Below are 22212 nucleotides of genomic sequence, written 5' to 3' on the forward strand. Positions count from 1 at the left end.
GAACTAGAAGACTAGAGATGGAGAAGGCAATGGCACCCTACTCCAGTACTCTTGCCTGGAAAATCCCATGGATGGAGGCTGCAGTCCATGGGGTTGCTAAAGAGTTAGACATGACTGAGCGACTTTACTTTCACTTTTCACTTTCATCCATTGGACGAGATGTCAACCCACTCCAGTGTTCTTGCCTGGAGAATCCCAGGGACGGGGGAGCCTGATGGGCTGCCATCTATGAGGTCGCACAGAGTCAGACACGACTGAAATGACTTAGCAGCAGCAGCAGACTAGAGATGGCAAAAAAAAAAAAAAAACAAACAGGTGAGCACAATGATTGCCATAGCCCATTAGCTTGAGAGTTTCCAGGCTGTTGGGCAGGGAGAGGGGTAACACAGGTAGAGGGCTGTTAGAGTTAACAAGAGAAAGTTCCAGAGTGAGCCGGGTTATACAGGGTGCCCATGACTATTTAGCAAAGTATGGATCAGCATGTGTGTAAGGAAACCACCTGAGACATGCTACCATGTGAACAAACCTTAAAATAATTATGCTGAAAGAACCTAGATATTTTTTAAAAGACTATATATGGTACATATTGTATGAGTCTTTATTAAAATCTTAGCAAATGAAATGAATTCATAGTGACACAAAGTAGATTAGTAATTGTTGAGAGATTGGAAGAGGTGCAGATACGACAGGCATGGCAGAGCAGGAGGGAAATATTACAAAGGGACACAAGAAAACTTTTGGGAGTGATGGATATATTCATTTTTTTTTTAATCGAAGGATAATTGCTTTACAGAATTTTGTTGTTTTCCGTCAAACCTCTTGAGGATGGCTTTTCAGACTTTTCATATGTAAAAGCTTATTACATTACATACTTTAAATACATGCATTATTTAGTCAGTTATGCTTAAATAAAGCTCTTTTTAAAACTTGCATACAAAAATGAATAAATAAAAAACACATTTTCCATGTTGTTTTGAGGAAAAGAAAGGAGAGAATAAGCCCAGGTAACTAACCTCTTTGCAACTCTTCCAATTCAGGCTATCTTTACTAAGATTTTTACTGTTTGAAATGCTTTTAAGTTTTAGAGATGTATTGTTAGGATATATGTAGTCAGTATTGCTCTTGTCAGTCAGGATATAACTTTATGCAATTTTGTGTTTCAGGATTCCTGAATCAAACAAGTGAACATGAAAAATGGATTAAGGCTGATGCCCCAAAAGGAACTATACGTTTTAGAAGCCAAAGCTGGTTTCAGTCTCTGAAGCTGCAGGACTGAATGACTTGAATTATATTTCTAATTTTTAACAATGACTAGTAGATCTATGACTACAAAAAAGCAAATACCAGTGTTCATACAAATGTTGAAAACAACAAACTGGAATGTCTTGGAGAAATCTTTTCAAAATTTGTACTTTGCTGTTAGTTTTCTTTTGTAACAAATTACCACAAACTTAATGACTTTGAAAAATACCTGTTTGTCCTGGGATCTCCTGGATGCTGCCACTACCTAGCACTAGCCCCAAGGCCTCTACAGTCAACGACCTCTTTACCTGGTTCCATCAACCAATGGCCAGCAGCCTCTGCACAAGGAAGCACCTGGCAACCAAACTGATCAGGGGCCAACCAAGCCTACCAGACCACCTACACAGTGAGTCTGCCAAAACAGAAAGACCCATGCCCTCATAGGGGGAACTCCTAAGGCACATAGCTTTTGATGAGAGGAGAGTGCACTGCTGGAACACAGAAGATCATTTCTTCATGACTGGAAAACTTAACCAACATGTCAGATACATAAAAAACAAAAACAGCTAGTTAGGCAAAATGAGGCAACAGAGGACCATGTTCCAAACAAAGGATTGAGATAAAAACTGCAGAAGAAGAACTAAGTGAAGTGGGAGATATGAAATCTAACCAAGAAAGAATTTTAGGATATCATCATAAAAATGGCCAAAGAACTTAGGAAAAGAATGGCTGCAAAGACTGATAAGTTAGAAGTTTTTAACAAAGAAAAAAAGAACAACCAAACAGATGAAGAATATAATAACTGAAATGAAAAATACAGTAAAATCAATCAGTAGTACACTAATACAGAGGAATGGATCTGAAGCTGGAAAACAGAGTAGTGGAAATCAGTTATGCTGAAGAGAAAACAATGAATAGAAATGACGTTTCAAGAGACTTCTGAGACAACGTCAAGCTCATTTTTATTTGCATTTTAGGATCCCCACAGAACAGAGAGAAAGAGGCTAAGAACATAATTGAAGACATAATAGCTGAAAACTTTCCTATCTTGGAAAAAACAAACAAAACCCAAAATTAGTCAAAGGGAAGAAATCATAAAAATCAGAGCAGAAATAAATGAAGTAGACTCTTAAAAAATACAATAGAAAAGATCAGTGAAGCTAAGAGCTTGTTCTTTGAAAAGATAATCTGAATTGATAAACCATTAGCCAGATTGATTGAGAAAAGAAAGATCCAAATCAATAAAGTCAGAAATGAAAAAGGAGAAGTTACAACTGATGCTACTGGAATACAAAGGACCATAAGAGACTACTGCAAACAACTATATGTCAAAAAAGGGGACAACATTGAAGAAATAGGCAGATCCTAAAAATGTATGCTAAAAGGAATTAATAGTAGACTCCCAAGACTGACTCAGAAGTAGAAAATATGAACAAATCAATTATAAGTAATGAAATTGAATTAGTGACAAAAAATTCCCAACAAACAAAAAGTCCATGACCAGATGGCTTCACAGATGAAGCCTAGCAAACATTTAGAGACTAGTTAGCATTTATGCTTCTTAAACTATTCCAAAAAATTGCAGAGGAAGGAACACTGCTGAACTCATCCCACATGACCAGAATCACCATAAGATCAAAACTAACAGAGATAATTATACACATATACAAATTATAGGCCATTATAACTGATGAATATTGATGTGAAAATCCTCAACAAAATATTGTCAAATCAAATCCAACAATACAGCAAAAGGATCATATATGGTGATCAAGTTGGATTTATCTCAGGGATGCAAGAATTTCTCAGTATACACAAATCAATCAATGTGATACACCATATTAACAAACTGAATAATAAAAACCACATGATCATCTCCATAGGAGGAGGAAAAGGTTTTGACAAAGTTCAGCATTCATTTGTGTTTTTAAAACGCTCTAGAAAATGGGCCTAGAGAGTACATACCTCAGCATAATAAAGACCATATATGACAAATCAGTGCAAACATCATACTTAGTGGTTAAAAGCTGAAAGCATTTACTCTAAGATCAGGAACAAGACAAGGATGCCCACTCTTGCCAGTTTTACTCAGCATAGTTTTGGAATTTCTTGCCACAGCAGTCAGACCAAAAAAAAAAAAAAAAGGAATAAATGGAATCCAGATTGGAAAGGAAGAAGTAAAACAGTCACTCTTTGCAGATGATATACTGTACACAGAAAATCCTAAAGATGATACTGACAAAACTACTAGAGCTTATCACTAAATTTGTGAAGTTGCAGGATACAAAATTAATACAGAGAAATCTGTTATTTGCACACTAACAATGAACTATCAGAGAAATTAAGAAAACAATCCCATTTACCATCTCATCAAATATAATAAAATACTTAAGAATAAACTTACCTAAAGAGGTAAATGTTTGTATTTGGAAAACTATAAGACACTGGATAAAAGAAATGGAAGGTAATTCAAACAGGTGGAAAGGTATGCCATGTTCATTGATGGGAAATTTTAATTTTATAAAATGACCATACTAACCAGAGCAGGCTACAGATTCAGTGCAATCTCTATCAAAATACCAAGGGCATTTTTTCACATGATTAAGTATTTCTAAAATTTGTATGGTAACACAGAAGACCCTAAATAACTAAATGATCTTCAAAGAAGAAGGAAGCTGGAAGAATCACATGCTCTGACTTCAGACTGTACTAAAAAGCTAGAGTAATCAAAACAGCATGGAATTGGCACAAAAACAAGGGTGCAGATCAGTGGAACAGAACAGAGAGCCAAGAAATAAACCCACACACTTATGGTCAATTAATCTGTGACAAAGTAGGCAAGAATATATAATAGGAAAAAAAAAACAAACAAACAGTCTTTTCAATAAGTGGTCCTGGGAAAACTGGTCAGGTACATGTAAAAGAATAAAATTAGAATATTATCTTAACACCATATGCAAACACAAATTAAGGATGAGTTAAAGAATTAAATGTAATACCAGAAACAAAAGGTCAAAAAGAAAGCATAGGTGGAACACTCTTTGACATAAATTGTAGCAATATTTTGGATGAGCTCTCCTAAAGCAAAGAAAGTGGAAACAAAAATAAATGGGACCTGATTAAATTTAAAAGCTTTTGCACAGTATAGGAAATCATCAACAAAATAAAAAGACAGCCTACTGAATGGGAGAAAATATTTGCAAATTATACAGCCATTAGAGGCTTATATCCAAAATATATGAACAGCTCTTACAACTCAATGTAAAAAAAAAAAAAAAAAGATTAAAAAATGGGTAGAAGTTCCAAATAGACATTTTTTTTTCCCAAACAAGTCATACCAATGGCCATCATCACTTGAAAAGATGCTCAACATCATAATAATCAGAGAAATTCAAATTAAAAGCATAATGAGATGTCACATTTGTCAAAATAGCTCTCATCATAAAATACCACAAGTAAAAAATATTGGTAAGGATGTGGAGGAAGGGGAACCTTCTTATACTTAATGGAATGTAAATTGGTGCAGCCACTATGGAGAACAGTATGGAGGTTTTGCAAAAAAAAAAACCTACGACTAACATAAGACCCAGCAATTCTACTCCTGGTTATTTATCTGAAAAAAAAAACAGTAATTTGAAAAGATACTTGTACCCCAATATTAATAGCATTTATAATTGCTAAGATATGGAAGCAACCTAAGTGTTGTTGTGTCCTATGTAAGTGTCCACTAACAGGTGAATGAATAAAAAAGATGTGGTATATATAAATACAATAAGGGACTTACCTATTGATCTAGTAGCTGAGACTCCACACTCCAGGGAGCCAGATCCCATATGCTACAACTAAGAGTTTGCATGCTGCAGTGAAGATTGAAGATCCCAGATGCCACAACTAAGAGCCAGTTCAGTTCAGTTCAGTGGCTCAGTCATGTCCGACTCTGTGACCCCATGAATTGCAGCACACCCGGCCTCCCTGTCCATCACCATCTCCTGGAGTTCACTCAGACTCAACGTCCATCAAGTCCGTGATGCCATCCAGCCATCTCATCCTCAGTCGTCCCCTTCTCTTCCTGCCCCCAATCCCTCCCAGCATCAGAGTCTTTTCCAATGAGTCAACTCTTCGCATGAGGTGGCCAAAGTACTGGAGCTTCAGCTTTAGCATCATTCATTCCAAAGAAATCCCAGGGTTGATCTCCTTTAGAATGGACTGATTGGATCTCCTTGCAGTCCAAGGGACTCTCAAGAGTCTTCTCCAACACCACAGTTCAAAAGCATCAATTCTTCGGCCCTCAGCCTTCTTCACAGTCCAACTCTCATATCACAGTCAGATAAATAAACAAATATTTAAATACAATGGAATACTACTCAGCCATGAAAAAGAATGAAAATTTCCCCAACATGGATGGACCTGGAGGGTACTATGCTAAGTGAAAGTAGTCAGAGAAATATGCATACTATATAATATCACTTATATGTGGGATCTGAAAAATATAGTTTCTGAATGTAACTATACTGAATGTAATTTTTAAAAAAGAAACATACTCACAGATACAGAGAACATGCGAGTGGTTACCAGTACAGAGAGGAAAGTGGGGAGGAACAGGATATGGGTAGGGTATTAAGAGGTACAAACTGCTATATATAAAATAAGCTGCAAGGATATATAGTATAACATGGGATATAGCCAATATTTTATAATAACTAAAATGGAATATAACCTTTAAAAATTGTCAGTTGCTATGTTGAATACTTTAAACTTACATAATATTGTATAGCAACCATACCTCATTAAAAATTTTTTTAATATGAATTATTAAGCTAAAAAAAACCCTGTTCATCAGCTCACTGTTCTGTAGATCAGGAGCTCAGTGTGGTTAGAGTCTCTGCTCATGGTATTGCAAGGCTGGACTTAAGGTGTTGGCCAGACTGAATTCTCATCTGGATGATTTAAGAAATAGTCTACTTCCAAGCTCATTCATATTATTGGCAAACTCCAATTCATCATGACTGTGTGATTGAGATCTATGTTTCCATTCTGTCAGTTGGCAATCACTCTAAGCTGCTAGAGACCACCTGCATCCCTTCTCATGTGGCCCTCTTCATTTTCAAGCCAGCAATAATGCAATTAGTCCATCTCATATTTTAAATATCTGAGTTTTTTTTTCTGCAACCAGCTTGAGATAACTGCTTTTAAAGAGCTCAGAGGATTAGGTAAGGCCTACTCAGGATAATCTTTGTTTTGTCATCTAATGTAATCATAAAATGATATTTCATCATATTCACAGTTTCCACTTAAGAAATTATACAAAAATAGTAGGTAATAAAGGGCAGTTATTTTAAAATTCTTTGTACCAGGGCTCTTGTATAAAATGTTTTCTACTTGGCACTTATTATGACAACAATATAAATTTAAGCTGTGGCTACATCACAAATACATACACAAATAAAGTACATCACAAATGTGATGCAGTTGCTACTAATTCTTTTTTTTTTAACGTAATTTAAGGCATAATGCATTCTGGTGGGGGGGGTAGCATTCAGCTACTTTATTAGCCTGTTATATGAAGATAGACTTTCACTTTTATGGTGAGGTACTATCTAAGTTATTTTATGAATTTTCTTTCTGTCAAACATTGTTTACCCCTGGAAGATTTAAATTATACAATACTAAATAGATGTTATCTATTGGATTGTATTTCTTTGCTCTTAAATTTTGATTTTCTAATAAACCTTTACAAATATGACCTGTAATAGTCTTTTTGTTAATATTTAATTTGTTTGGAGTTCTGTTTTTAACTTTTTATTTCTGAAGCAAAAAGTCAGCTTTGTCAGGTGTCTCACAATCTCTTTTTAGTTCGTAGTTCATAAAATTATAATTTGTATGGGTTTGGACAACACTCATGTTAGTATGTTTGATGTGGTTGTGGTGTGTGTGTATTAAATTATTAAGTAGAGAGCACTGGGAGGCAATAAGGCAATTTTTATCATCTTTTCTACCTGTAATTATATAAACATTTTCATGACTAAAAATAAAGTTTATGAACTTGGTCAACAATAGCCAGAAAGCTGAGCATAAACAGCAGTCAACTGTATTTACAATTATTAAAGGAATGGTACATATTTGGATGACAGATTCAAGTCCAAACTGAAAGGTAAAGTCACATATTTTACTGTCTTGAACACGGACCTATATATTTCAAATGCTTAAGATCTGAAGACCTAAGTATCAATAATATTATGGATACCTTGAGTAATTTGCACCCAGAACTTAACAATTTCACCACTTGTTCACTCCACTTCTTAGTCCCCTTTATAGCCAACCTTTTCTAACACCTACCCTTTTTCTTTCATTTCTGCTACTATAAAATTTGTCTCCCCATAAAGAACAAATGTATCTCTTGTTTTTGTTTAAGACAGGACCTTAATCAAAGAATTTTGGAGCAAGCTTTAACAGTTAAATACCTTGCCTGGTTTCTAAAGAAACATAGTAGGTGTGTTTCTCCTTACTGTTGTTTTACCCAGGCAGGCATTATTCCTTTAGAAAGCAGTTGCATCTTGCATAACTTTCCAGTTATGCGCTCGAAATACTTAGGGGTCAGAAGCCAATTTCTATGCAGCTGCCAGAATCTCCAAATTTAATTAAAAATCACCCTCTGGAACAGTCATCTTATGTCTCGGGTTAGGTGTTAAAATTTCCTACTCAGTTGATTCCACAGCAATCCACTTCCAGGAACCATTTCACAGCTAAGTGATACTACTTATTTCAAAAACTTTCAAAACCAGCCTAAAAAAGGGAGGATTACTGAAAGCATTTAGCTAATTTTAGTTCAGTTCAGTTCAGGTCAGTTGCTCAGTCATGTCCAACTCTTTGCGACCCCATGGACTGCAGCACACCAGGCTTCGCTGTCCATCACCAACTCCTGGAGCCTACTCAAACTCATGTTCATCACATCAGTAATGCCATCCAACCATCTCACCCTCAGTTGTCCCCTTCTCCTCCCACCTTAAATCTTTCCCAGCATCAGGGTCTTTTCCAATGAGGCAGTTCTTCACATCATCTGGCCCAAGTATTGGAGTTTCAGGTTCAACTTCAGTCCTTCCAATGAATATTCAGGGCTGATTTCCTTTACGATTGACTTGTTGGATCTCCTTGCTATCTAAGGGACTCTCAAGAGTATTCTCCAACACCACAGTTCAAAAGCATCAATTCTTTGGTGCTCAGCTTTCTTTATAGTCCAATCCCAAATCCATACATGACTATTGGAAAAACCATAGCTTTGACTAGATGGCCTTTGTTGGTAAAATAATGTCTCTGCTTTTTAATATGCTGTCTAGGTTGGTCATAGCTTTTCTTCCAAGGAGCAGGCATCTTTTAATTTCATGGCTATAGTCACCATCTGCAGTGATTTTGGAGCCCAAAAAGTAAAGTCTCACTGTTTCCACTGCTGCCATATCTATTTGCCATGAAGTGATGATGCGACCAGATACCATGATCTTAGCTTTCTGAATGTTGAGTTTTAAGGCAACTTTTTCACTCTCCTCTTTCACTTTCATCAAGAGGCTCTTTAGTTCTTCTTCACTTTCTGCCATAAGGGTGGTGTCATCTGCATATCTGAGGTTATTGATATTCCTCCCGGCACTCTTGATTCCAGCTTGTGCTTCATCCAGCCCAGCATTTCACATGATGTACTCTGCATAGTTCAATAAGCAGGGTGATGGTATACAGCCTTGATGTACTCCTTTCCTGACTTGGAACCAGTCTGTTGTTCCATGTCCAGTTCTAACTGTTGCTTCTTGACCTACATACAGATTTCTCAGGAGGGAGGTCAGGTGGTCTGGTATTCCCATCTCTTTAAGCATTTTCCAGTTTGTTGTGATCTACACAATCAAAGGCTTTGGTGTAGTCAATAAAGCAAAAGTAGGTGTTCTTCTGGAACTCTCTTGCTTTCTCGATGATCCAACGGATGTTGGCAATCTGATCTCTGTTTCCTCTGCCTTTGCTAAATCCAGCTTGAACATCTGGAATTTCACAGTTCATATACTGTTGAAGTCTGGCTTGGGGAATTTTGATCATTACTTTGCTAGCTTGTGAGATGAGTGCAGTTGTGCAGTAGTTTGAACATACTTTGACATTGCCTTTCTTTGGGATTGGAATGAAAACTGACGTTTCCAGTCCTGTGGCCACTGCTGAGTTTTCCAAATTTGGTAGCATACTGAGTGCAGTTTCGGGGCATCATCTTTTAGGATTTAAAATAGCTCAACTGGAATTCCATCACCTCCACTAGCTTTGTTTCTAGTGATGCTTCCTAAGGCCCACTTGACTTCAGTTTCCAGGATGTCTGGCCCTAGGTGAGTGATCACACCATAGTGGTTATTTGGGTCATGAAGATCTTTTTTGTATAGTTCTTCTTTGTATTCTTGCCACCTCTTAATATTTTCTGCTTCAGTTAGGTCCATGCCATTTCTGTTCTTTATTGAGCCCATCTTTGCATGAAATGTTCCCTTAGTATCTCTAATTTTCTTGAAGAGATCTCTAGCCTTTCCCATTCTGTTGTTTTCCTCTATTTCTTTGCATTGATCCCAAAGGAAGGCTTTCTTATCTCTCCTTGCTAGTCTTTTGGAACTCTGCATTCAAATGGATATATCTTTCCTTTTCTTCTTTGTCTTTAGCTTCTCTTCTTTTCTCAGCTATTTGTAAGGCCTCCTCAGACAACTGTTTTGCCTTTCTTTTTCTTGGGGATGGTCTTGATCACTTCCTCCTGTACAGTGTCATGAAACTTCCATCCATAGTTCTTCAGGCATCTATCAGATCTAATCCCTTGAATCTATTTGTCACTTCCACTGTATAATCATAAGGGATTTGATTTAGGTCATACCTGAATGGTCTAGTGGTTTTCTACTTTCTTCAATTTAAGTCTGAATTTGGCAATAAGGAGTTCATGATCTGAGCCACAGTCAGCTTCCAGTCTTGTTTTTGCTGACTGTATAGAGCTTCTCCATCTTTGGCTGCAAAGAATATAATCAGTCTGATTTCGGTATTGACCATTCGGGTGATGTCCATGTATAGAGTCGTCTCTTGTGTTGTTGGAAGAGGGTGTTTGCTATGACCAGTGCATTCTCTTGGCAAAACTCTATTAGCCTTTGCCCTCCTTCATTCCGTACTCCAAGGCCAAATTTGCCTGTTACTCCAGGTATCTCTTGACTTCCTACTTTTGCATTCCAGTCTGCTATAATGAAGAGGACATCTTTTTGGGGTGTTAGTTCTATAAGGTCTTGTAGGTCTTCATAGAACCATTCAACTTCAGCTTCTTCAGCATTACTGGTAAGGGCATAGACTTGGATTACTGTGATATTGAATGGTGTGCCTTGGAAACAAACAGATAATTCTGTTGTTTTTGAGAGTGCATCTAAGTACTGCATTTTGGAGTCTTTTGTTGACTATGATGGCTACTCCACTTCTTCTTGCCCATAGTAGTAGATATAATGGTCACCTGAGTTAAATTCACCCATTCCAGTCCATTTTAATTCACTAAAATGTCAATGTTTACACTTGCCATCTCCTGTTTGACCACTTCCAATTTGCCTTGATTCATGGACCTAACATTCCAGGTTCCTGAGCAATATTGCTCTTCAATTTCTTTCATATGATCTAGCACTCCCACTCAAAAACTATAATTTGAAAAGATACTTGTACCCCAGTGTTCATTGTAGCACTATTTACAATAGTCAGGACACATGAAAGCAACTTAAGTGTGCATTGACAGATGAATGGATAAAGAAAATGTGAAATGTATATAGATATATATATATATATACACACACACCAGAATATTACTCAAAAAAAGAATGAAATCACTTGGAGCAACAAGGATGGACCTAGAAATTATTACACTAAGTGAAGTAAGCCAAAGACAAATATCATATTATACCACTTATATATGGAATCTAAGAAAAAGATACAAACAAACCTATTTACAAAATAAAAATAACCGCACAGACAGAAAGCAAATTTATGGTTACCAAAGGGAGAGGGTGTTGGGAGGAAGGATAAATTAGAAGTTTGGGATTAACATGTACTCACTGCTATATATAAAATAGATAACAAGGATCTTCTGAACAGCACAGGGAACTATACTCAAGGGTTTGTAGTAACTTAGAAAATGATGACCCTGTATGCAAGACAGCAAAAAAGACACAGATGTGTATAGCAGACTTTTGGACTCAGAGGGAGAGGGAGAGGGTGGGATGATTTGGGAGAATGGCATTGAAACGTATACCATCATGTAAGAATCGAATCACCAGTCTATGTCCGATGCAGGATACAGCATGCTTGGGGCTGGTGCACGGGGATGACCCAGAGGGACGTTGTGGGGAGGGAGGTGGGAGGGGGGTTCATGTTTGGGATCGCATGTACACCTGTGGTGGATTCATGTCAATGTATGTCAAAACCAATACAGTATTGTAAAGTAAAATAAAGTAAAAATAAAAATTAAAAAATAAAATCTTAAATAAAAATTGAAGATTATTAAAAAAAAGAAAATAATCCAAAAAGAATATATACGTATGTGCATGCATGTATATAACCGAATCACTGTACTATACACCTGAACTAGCACAGCATTGTAAATCAGCTATACTTCAATAAAAAAAGATCTTTCTGAGACATTGTAGGGACAGTGCAAATTTGACTAAAAGGGACTGTTTCTTTTTAATTTGCCTCTGACTGTTAAGTCAAATGTTGAAATGAGTCCTAGGTTAATTGGCATTTAGATCTCTCTTGTTAAGTGTCTAGAAATTATTAGAAAGCTTTGTTTGTTTTTAAAATGTATATCTATATCATTTATAATAAAGCCTTACAGATCCTTAATGTCGTTGCTCTCACTCAAAACCCTTACTATTTTATATAGCCTTCTGCTTTCTTTTCTAAGGAGACGCTTGTAAATTTCTTGTCAAAAACATCACATCTGTCAGGATTGTTTTGTATACAACTGTAACCTAGATTTGATAATCTCATCAAAACAATTTGATTAAGGTAAATTTACGTAGAAAAGTTACATAGTAGCAATACTTGATTTGGCTTTTTTTAATCGTGGTTGTTAGAAGAACTCATAGATGTATTTACAAACACATAGCTGGAATAAAAATCTGGAAATGATTTCCAGCTTGTTTACATTGATCAGGTCCAGCTAGTAAAAAATACTTGCATTAAATGAAGTTGCCAGATTCTAGATTTTTGGTTCTTGCTTGAGGTTGAAGGTCATACTGCTTCCTCTTCATTACTGTATGTTGACTCTTTCATGGTCAATTCTGAATCTTTAAGTGATGTATTTTGTTGCTCTGTAAGAGACTTGCCTTCAGAATCATAGCCAAACCAAAGTGGAGGGTTAGAAGCGCTATATTCCTGGTGCTGAACTAAAGATGACATTCTTAAAGCTGCCTCCCTGTAATAACAGTGATGAGCATTAGCTAGTTGAAAAAGTAATTGCTAGTGCAGAATTTTCAAATTAGACCACATTTGGAGTTAAAGAACTCACTGTCACAACTCAAATTCACATCTCTTTGCCTTCCTGAGGGGGAGGGTGTGGGTAAATTGTGCTAATAATCAGGATCCCAAAGCTTCAGTAGCTCAGTAGTTCTCTGGTTCAATCAGTTCAAAGATTAACAGACACTGAAATGGGTAAGGAAATAGCATGGCCAAGGCGTGGAAACACTGAGGGCATTCTGTAGCTAGCACTCCTAAGTGAGCTCTCTGCTTGTTATTTGAGTTTCTTTGATGGAAGTATCCTAAGTAGGCAACCCGTGAAAGTTAGCTGTGCACCAGAGCAGGAGCTCCTAACCTAGAGTCCACAGATCCCTGTTGGATATGCAGATGAACTTCAGGAAGGACTCAGGGATTCCTTGAAAATTCATGCAGTTTTGTATCTACTATGCTTTTTTTTTTTTTTTTTTTTGAGGAGAGGGTTTGTGACTTTCATTAACGTCTCAAAGGTGTCCATGACCAAAATGATTAAAAATATGTGTTTCTTAGAAGGAAGCAAAGAAATCATCAGAAAGTTATTTGGAACCCCAGTTCCAACATGGGGTGGTGGTGTTCCCCACACCACTTAACAGTTCTAAGATACCAGCTGGCCATCCTATAATTCAGCCCAATTCTAACACTATATATCCAGGTATAGCATTAGATTCTGCAAGTTAAGGGCTCAGACCCACGGAAAACCTTCCAGATGTGTTTGTTACCTGGGCTTCTGATCTACCACCTAGAGCTGCTGACAGAAAACAGAGACATTTACTTACTGAATCACTGGTTCATTAAAGGATATTACTCAAGAACAACCAGGTATCAGAGCTGCATGGGGCAAGATATGGGGAAAGGATACCAATCTTCATTGCTTTCTACAGGCATACCACTCGCCCCAAATCTATGCATTCAGCAACCTGGAAGATCTTCAACCCTTTACGGTTTTTATGGAGGCTTCATTATGTAGGCATGATTGATTAAATCATTGGCCATTGGTGACTGAGTCAACCTCCAGGCCCTCACTTCTCTCCAGAAATCAGAGGGTGATTTTTGAAATCATCCTGAAAATGTTTCACTCCTCTATTCAGGGTTGATTCCCTTGGCAACCAGCCCTCATCCTTAGGTGCTTTCCAGAAGTCACCTCCTTAACATAAACTCAGTTGTAGTAGAAAGGAACTTGTTATGAATAACAAGACACCCATATTTCACCTTGTGGCTCTGAATCAGTTTCAGAAACTGAAGATGAGAGACCAAATACTATGATAAAAGATTCTTCCATTGCTCTTATCACTCAGGAAATTCCAAAGATTTTGGGAGCTATGAGCTAAAAACCATGGAGGAAGACCAAATATATATATAAAAGATAAATTTTGATCCTCTGAATGACCAAATATATATATCCCATAAAGCACAATATTTCAACATCAGAAAAAATAGTATATCTAACTTGAAAATAATGTCATTTCCAGGAGAGAAGGATTTTCCTGGGAAGCTGGTTTGAATGGTGAGATCGGCACTAGAAAGGAAATAAGTAACTGGCAGCTTCTGTAGGAACAGAGATAAGTAACAACGTTTGCCCATGTGGGGGATTCTTTGCTTGTTATTACTGCATATTACACTCAGTTATTAATTGCATAAGTTTGGAAACTGAGTCATTGATACGGAGGCTGATGTCATATACTTAAGTTTGTGTTCAATGGCCATATGAGTTCTGGTATGGCTATGAAATTTACAAAAAAGCTAAGATACATCAGCTGTTTAAAATACCATTTCACTTCAGTCAGATCTTAGGTAGTTTAAAATAATTGTAAGCAAACTCAGCAGAGAGACAGCCAAAGCATCGCCAGTTCTGTTTTTACCACATTGCTTTTTGGCTACTATACTTGCACTCATAAAACTTACAAAAGTTTAAAGAACAATTTTAAGGAAAAGCAGTTGTTATACTAATTTCTAGTTCTGAGCCACGAATCCCTGTGCATTAAAACTTAGCAAACAGATGTCTTCTCTTTAGAGAAATATTTATTCTCACATTTGAAAATAAGTTTATAGTCTAATAACAATATAAAGTTTTGCATTCTGCTAATTTTTCAATCTTTTTTAAGAAGTGTAATTCTATGTTTTAAATTTCTTATATAATGTTTGTATGTCTTCTAAGTAGAATAGTATCATGCAAAAATAACAGATATCTTTAGCTTTCTCTGTTTTCTTCTGAAGATTTTTTCTCCCTTTTCAATTCTATGTGGTTGATAAGATTGCCATGTTGTTTAAAGTGTTTCCTGTGAGATTTTTTTTTTTTTTTTACCTCAAAAACCTGCCACAATATAATACCAAATGCTGGAGAACTCAGAAGCATGGTTAAAAGGTTAAAGCACTATCCTGGGCAACAGAGATCAGTTGTTACTTACCCTTCAGCCTGTCTCTGTCTGTCTAAACTTTGCCTGTCTTTTAAGACTCCAACCCAACTGTTTCCTCCTCTAAACTTTCATAGGAAGTTGACCATAGAATTAGCTTCTTTCCAGTACATAGTTTCATGGTATTAACTGTTTATAATTTTAGACTTTGTTATTTTTCTTTCCTTTAAGAAGGTATTTAAGGGCATATTACATTTCTTTGTATCTCCTGAAATACAGCAGTAATAGCTAAATCAAGAGACTTTAGTAGTTTACTCAAGAGCCCTTTAGCTGTCTTATCTTCTGCTGGTTTTCGGTCTAATTTGATTTGGTTTAAGTTGCTCTTCCCAACATCCTAACAGCAGAGCACTGGACACACATACTATATTTCACAGTTATTGATAATAATTTAATGTCACTGATGATAACAACACTACTGAGTTTAGGCAACAAGGTCTTGACCTTCAGGAAAAGGACATGTTTGGAAGTTAAAGATTTGTAAATAGTTGAGCAAATTGTGTATAACCTTTGGCCTCAGAAGAGTAAGAGTTTTTGAGAATTCTAGTTAACTGGTAAGTGGATAAGTACTCTTAATGCTAAGTTTGTTCAGTCGCTAAGTCATGTCTTACTCTTTGCAACTCTGTGGACTAGAGCCTGCCAGGCTCCTCTGTCTGTGGAATTTTCCAGGAAAGAATACTGGAGTGGCTTGCCATTCCCTTCTCCAATATTAAGTTTGGAGATACATAAATACTAGGTAATAGAGTTCCTCAAATGACTTATAAGACCCAGTAAGATATATGGTAGGTAATGTGATATAAAAAGTTAGCAAGTAATGGGAGTTTGAAAAAATAGCAAGAAAAAAGTTTGGGGATTTTGACTCAATATAGACAAGAAAAATAGGGAATAAATAGGAAAACTACTCATTAAGTGCAAATCATGTGACAGAATAAAAATGAACTGCATATTAAAAAATAAAAAGCTGCATATTGAGCCCTGGCCATGGATGAAGTACACAGTGGTGCAATCGTTTTTTAGATCTGCAGTTCCATACTGCCTCTACTTTAGCTCTTAGTGATAAGCACTGCTCTCCTTTTACCCGCAGTCAGCTTCACTGAAACTAAACATCAGAGGGTCTCCTGGCCATTGAAGGTGATCCAGACAAGAGAGGAACAAAGGATCAGGTCTGAGACCCCTCTTCCCCCAATCACAAATGCCAGGAGGTTAAGGCTTCCTCAAGTCTAGAATGTCTCTAGGGCTAACTTAGTCCTACATATTTTACCAGCAAGCATGGTCCTGGGGAAAACTGAAAAGTCTGAATCTGTTTAGCGCAAATTTGGCATTAGTTTTAGAGTTTGAATACTAGTGTAGACTATTTCCTAGTCTGCTTCCTCTCCACCCTTTAGGAAATCTTGAGGCCATAAACTAGCTGCCCTCACCACATTACTAGGACTTTCGTCATCCTTGCATTGACAGACTCCTAAGACACAAGACCTAACCAAGAGAACGGACCAGCATGGTCCATTTCAAACTCACCGCCAGTGAGTTTCAGAGTTACTTTTCACAACATTCTGTATAGCTGTGTATTTGCACATAAGAACTTTTGAAAAGTATCAGAAAACTTGAAAATGTAGAAACTGAATGTGCTAGAAACATGTTTGTCTGCCTGTTTGTCTCAAATGCCCGCTCTTTCTTTTTAAAAGCTTGATGCTCTAATCCATATGGGAGCTGGGAAATATTGAAAATGTCTACTTAGGAATCACTGTGTGTTCTAAGTTCCTTCCAGTGCATATGGAATCCTTTGAGTACCTTCTACTCAGGCTTGGCCTGAGCAATACCAAGACCTGGTAAAAAATGATTTGAAAACTGAAGCAGTCTACTGCAATGGTTAGTCATTACACATTTAACCTAGTGAGAGAGGTTTCTTTGGATCAGAATAGAACAAAGATTTTCCAACATGATATGCCACAAACAGTTATATTACATTAGAGGGTTTAGTTTGTAAATGACTTTTGTTTTTCATAAATTAAAAGGGATTAAAGGTTCAGTTCAGTTCGGTGGCAGTTGTATCTGACTCTTTGTGACCCCATGAACCACAGCACGCCATCACCAACTGATCCCTGTCATCCCTGTCCATCACCAACTCCCAGAGTTTACCCAAACTCATGTCCATTGAGTCGGTGATGCCATCTAACCATATCATCCTCTGTTGTCCCCTTTTCCTCCTGCCTTCAATCTTTCCCAACATCAGGGTCTTTTCAAATAGGTCAGCTCTTCTCATCAGGTGGCCAAAATATTGGCGTTTCAGCCTCAACATCAGTCTTCCCAATGAACACCCAGGACTGATTTCCTTTAGGATGGACTGATTGAATCTCCTTGCAGTCCAAGGGACTCTGAAAAGTTTTCTCCAACACCACAGTTCAAAAGCTTTCTTTATAATCCAACTCTCATCCATACATGACTACTGGAAAAACTATAGCCTTACCTAGACGGACCTTTGTTGACAAAGTAATGTCTCTGATTAAAGGTTATCCCTATATAAACATTGAGTGAAGTGAAAGTTGCTCAGTCGTGTCCGACTCTTTGCAACCCCGTAGACTACACAGTCCATGGAATTCTCCAGGCCAGAATACTGGAGTGGGTAGCCTTTCCCTTCTCCAGGGGATCTTCCCAACCCAGGGATCAAATCCAGGTCTCCCTCATTGCAGGCGGATTCTTTATCAGCTGAGCTATCAAGGAACTGCCCTCAAATTTCCTTCTAGTTAATTGAGTAAGCTAAAAGAAAGGAGAATTTGGAGCCTACATCAAAGACTGCTTATAATCAGCCTTGTATTTATGCATCAGCCAGTAAAGTAGGCAGAGTACTTATCTGCCCTTACTGATCAAATCTCTTGAATGTTAGTGCTTTAGAAAAGCTTGAAAATCACTAATCTAAAGACAAAAGAGCAGCATAGCAATGATAAGACCTAGATACAAAGTATGGCTCTTTTATTTGTATGACTTTAGGCGTGTTATTTAACCTGTTTACGATAGTTTCCTTATTCATTTTTATGGTAATATAGTATTTGCATTAGATAGTAAAATAGGATTTAGCACAATACATGGCAAATAATAATGGTTAAGTAATATTATTTGTTCATGTTAGTAATAAAATTCAGTAGGTCCAGATTATGAAGGCCTTTCCACAAAGACATTCCCATGAGCTGGAGAGACCTCTGAGTTTTATTAAGATTTTCTAACAATGCAGATCTCTTAGAGTGTTTAGGTAGTAATTTATGCTGCCAACAACTGCTAAATAAGGTCTTCAAAGAATCTCTGTACTGCTGTTTGAAGCTCTGACAACCATCTAGATTTTCTCTGTTCGTCTCTCTAATGTTTAAAAATTTGGATTCCAGACCCCAATAATGTCAAAAGGGTCCTTTCACTCTTTGCCAGTTATAGACTTAATGGCTCTTCTGCTTCTCTGTGGCTCTGACCCTCCTGGATTGTTGGAGACCATCGTTTGGGTCTTTCTCTGGCTTTCCCATTATGCTTTTCATTTTTTCCTTTGCCTATCTTGCTTTCCTCACAGAGGTCTATAAGTTGAAAGACTTGTTGGATACAACTGCTTCAAATGTAGACAGCTAGATTTTCTTGTCATATTTATAATCTCAGTTATTAAGAATTTCTCCTTGAATTAAAGGAGAATTATGTCTCTTATGGGCTTCCCTGGTGGCTCAGACAGTAATGAATCTGCCTGTAATTCAGGAGACCTGGGTTCGATCCCTGGATCAGGAAATCCCCTAGAGAATGGAATGGCAACCCACTCCTTGTGGGCGACAGTCCACGAGGTTGAAAAGAGTCAGACACGCCTGAGTGACTTTCATTCATTTATTATGTCTCCACATGAGACTTCTGGAATCATTTCCTGGGATCCCTTCAGGCTCTGAGGTTGTAGAATGACAGAATATCTCATGCTGGAAGCTCTCCTGCAAAAGAGCTATAGATAATTTGCTCATTGACCAAAAGTTTACTACTTCCCTGGTTCAGAAAGGGTGGACTGAAGAGACCTCTTTGATTTGTAAAGCTGGTGAAATATTTTCAGATTCCATTGAGTATGGAGGAATTTGTATATAGGACAATTTCTTCTGAGAGCTGTAACTAGATTTTATATGATTTCATACGTTTTTATGTTCAAATGGAGTCAGATGTGTGGGAATATTTTGCTTTGTGATTCAAAGTCACAAAACCTCTTCCCAAGAAAATCTCCTCCATCCTAATTTCCAGATGTTTCATTTCACCCAGACGAAACAAAGCTCTCACTGTTGAGGGAGCAAGAGCAAACAACTACTTTTTTTTGATACCATCATGAGCTTGTGTCTTCAGGAGTTCACATACTCTACAGCATTTCCAGCTCCACCCAAGGATCCCATGGGTCTAAGTGAAGAAGAAAATGCTCTAGTCTTTAGATCTGAGCCCAAACAGCAAAATGAGGCCAGACCTTACCACTTCTCTAATCAAAATTTTGAAACCCAAGTATCTTGGGACCTCCTTGACTGACAAGTAGCATCCTCTCTGGAAGCTGGATGTCAAGACAGATGCTCCTGGAGCCTTACTAGCCTAGCCACCATGCTGTGGGAAGCCCTCTCCATTGCTAGACAAGGATAGAATCAAAAAATTCTAGACCTCTTTCTTATTGGACCTTAGCAGAAGTGGAGCTACAAGGGAAACTGAAATGGTTTGGCCGTAAGATGGGCAGACAAGCCAGCTCCCCTTTAATCATGAGGGCCAAGTCTCTGTCTGCTCCCGGCTGATAGGGACAGCCAGGCCTGGTGGTAGAAAACAAAATAGGCCTTTAACTGTTCTGGATTGGGTAAAGGAATTTTCCATAGATTCAGCTAGTTAACTAGAGCTTTGCATTGGTTGGCGGGGGGGGGGGGAACAACCCCAGCTAGTAGTAAAATCTTACTTGTTTATTTTCTTTGCATATATATATTTTTTTCAATCTATGGACCTTGCACGAGGAGCGGGTAACCATGTTTAGTTTCACAGGGACCCTAGCTAAGTCTTCCATTCATTCTATTTAACATCCTACATTTCAGAAGTTTAATAATATTACCTCCCCAAAATAATGATTGGCAAAATATAATCAAAAGACTAAAAACTAAACTCCTTTGTGTAATACATTATCCATTGACTATCATCTTACCCAAAGGTGACATCTTAGCTGTTTTATGATATCACAAGGTCAATAGAAACTCCTAGGACCTTATTTCATGGTGTAATACTCTGAGTTAATAATATTCATGTCAGTCATCTCCAGACCTATCAAGAAAAGTTGAGCCTCTATTCTGCTTCAACAGTTTTCAAGAACCTGCCCTCTTTTTTCTGATCCATTTTCAGTTGGCTGCCTTCTCCCCTGGCAAGTCTAGGCCCAATGGGAGTGCTTATTCTATAAGTAATAGCTTTGTTTTTGTTTTTTTCATTTCATTTTAGCACACATGTCCTTAGATCAGAAATCATTTTCTTCCTCAGTTATCAAGTGACCAGATTTCATGGTTCAGCTCTTACAAGGGCTGTTTAATTAAGAAAGTTCCTCTGTGAAATCTACATGCTTAGAACACATTATGTACTTTGTACCTTGATAATATTAACTCTTAGTATTCATTTTTCCAACTTTCAGAAAAGAACCTGACCTTCAGGGACTGGTCAAGAATTCTTATGTGAACACTCCACAGGTTACTTCATCAGGTCAGTTAAAATACTTCCATGTTTTTATTTCCAGTCAATAGAAAAAAAAAAATTAACAACAAAGCAGAAAACTGCTTTCTATCTAAAAAGTATAGGGTAACACCTAATACCTTCTGCCTTTATAGATTTCTTGTTTACCGAGCCGTTATTTCATTCGAAACATTTTATAAATTGAGGAAATAGGCATTTGGCCTGTAGCAGTTATCAGAATACCTTACTCTGAGCTCTGGATCTTAGTAAAATAACAAATATAAAACAAATAGCTTTGGGGGAGATGGGACTCTTAGGATAACTGTTAGTAATTTGTACCTAATTGTGAGCTAGCTCAAACGGTAAAGAATCTGCCTGCAATGCAGGAGACCCGGCTTCAGTCCCTGGGTTGGGAAGATCCTCCAGAGAAGGGAATGGCAACCTACTCCAGCAGTATTTTTGCCTGGAGAATTCCCATGGATAGAGGAGCCTAGCGGGCTACAGTATGTGGGATCACAAAGAGTCAGACACAACTCAGTGACTAACACTGCTATTACTATGTCTGATGATTTTCTTAACCCACAGGGCAGATTAACTGAATGGCATTATTTTGAGAAGGAAGTAGAGGAAGAGCTAGTGATGATTGCTTGAGGAGCAGAGTTAGGGCTTTGGGCCTCTGCACAGTCAAGGAAAGGGAAGCACTAAGAGTAGAAGGACTACTGGAAAAGGAATATGAAACCACGAAGACCATTTTAGAGGTCAGCTCAGTATACTGGCTTCAGTTAGGTGGAAAAGAAAAACTTCCTAACTCTGAAAGCCACTATGTCTTGTATTATGAATGCTGTGGTGACATAATCTGTTTTCTCAGGAAGTAGTTCACAAAACTTTTCATATTCAGGTACATACTTACTTGGAAATAAGTCTGCAGTACTGCATCTTCAGGATCCGGAGTTGTCGGCAGCCCATTGCAAGGTTCTCAAGCATTTGGTCGGTAAGCAGGATACAACCAGAAACATCCAAAACGTGCAGGTAATGGCATTTTGCCGATAGCATCTCCATTGCTGAGTCAGTAATCTGGACATAGGGCCAAAGTAACTACTGATTATTTCGATCAGCTGCATCCCAAGGAAGAATAGTATATTGGTCAGTTTGGGCTATTATAACAAAATACTACAGACTAGTTGGTTTAACTAGCATACATTTATTTCTCAGAGTTCTACAGACTGAGAAGTCCAAGATCAAGTTGCCCAAAGGTTCAGTGTCTGGTAAGGGTCCTCTTCGTGACTTGTAAATGGCTATCTTCTTGTTGTAACTGTACATGATGGAATACTGGGAGTGGGTTGCCATTTCCTTTTCCAGGGGATTT

General features: G+C 37.6%; 2 protein-coding genes across 3 annotated transcripts in view; one reads left to right on the forward strand and one right to left on the reverse strand.

The window, feature by feature from the left end:
• The window catches only part of FAM185A (family with sequence similarity 185 member A), a 112879-nt gene extending 90945 nt beyond the window's left edge, over positions 1-21934 (forward strand). Inside the window, exons 8-9 of one of the 2 annotated variants that reach the window (XM_069587817.1) lie at positions 20809-20876; positions 21745-21934. In XM_069587817.1, the coding sequence (XP_069443918.1) occupies positions 20809-20852 (44 nt within the window). In that variant the 3' untranslated portion in view covers positions 20853-20876; positions 21745-21934. Of the gene's footprint in view, positions 1-1163; positions 4116-20808; positions 20877-21744 lie in introns of those variants that run through there. The other variant, XM_069587816.1, reaches the window with a different exon arrangement.
• Positions 12310-22212, reverse strand: part of FBXL13 (F-box and leucine rich repeat protein 13) — a 221646-nt gene continuing 211743 nt past the window's right edge. Inside the window, exons 20-21 of the mRNA XM_069587823.1 lie at positions 21757-21920; positions 12310-12682 (exon numbers count right to left, since the gene is read on the reverse strand). Of these exons, the coding sequence (XP_069443924.1) occupies positions 12499-12682; positions 21757-21920 (348 nt within the window). The 3' untranslated portion in view covers positions 12310-12498. The remainder of the gene's footprint in view (positions 12683-21756; positions 21921-22212) is intronic.

The sequence above is a fragment of the Ovis canadensis genome, chromosome 4, assembly GCF_042477335.2.
Source record: "Ovis canadensis isolate MfBH-ARS-UI-01 breed Bighorn chromosome 4, ARS-UI_OviCan_v2, whole genome shotgun sequence".
NCBI classification, from domain to species: Eukaryota; Metazoa; Chordata; class Mammalia; order Artiodactyla; family Bovidae; genus Ovis; species Ovis canadensis.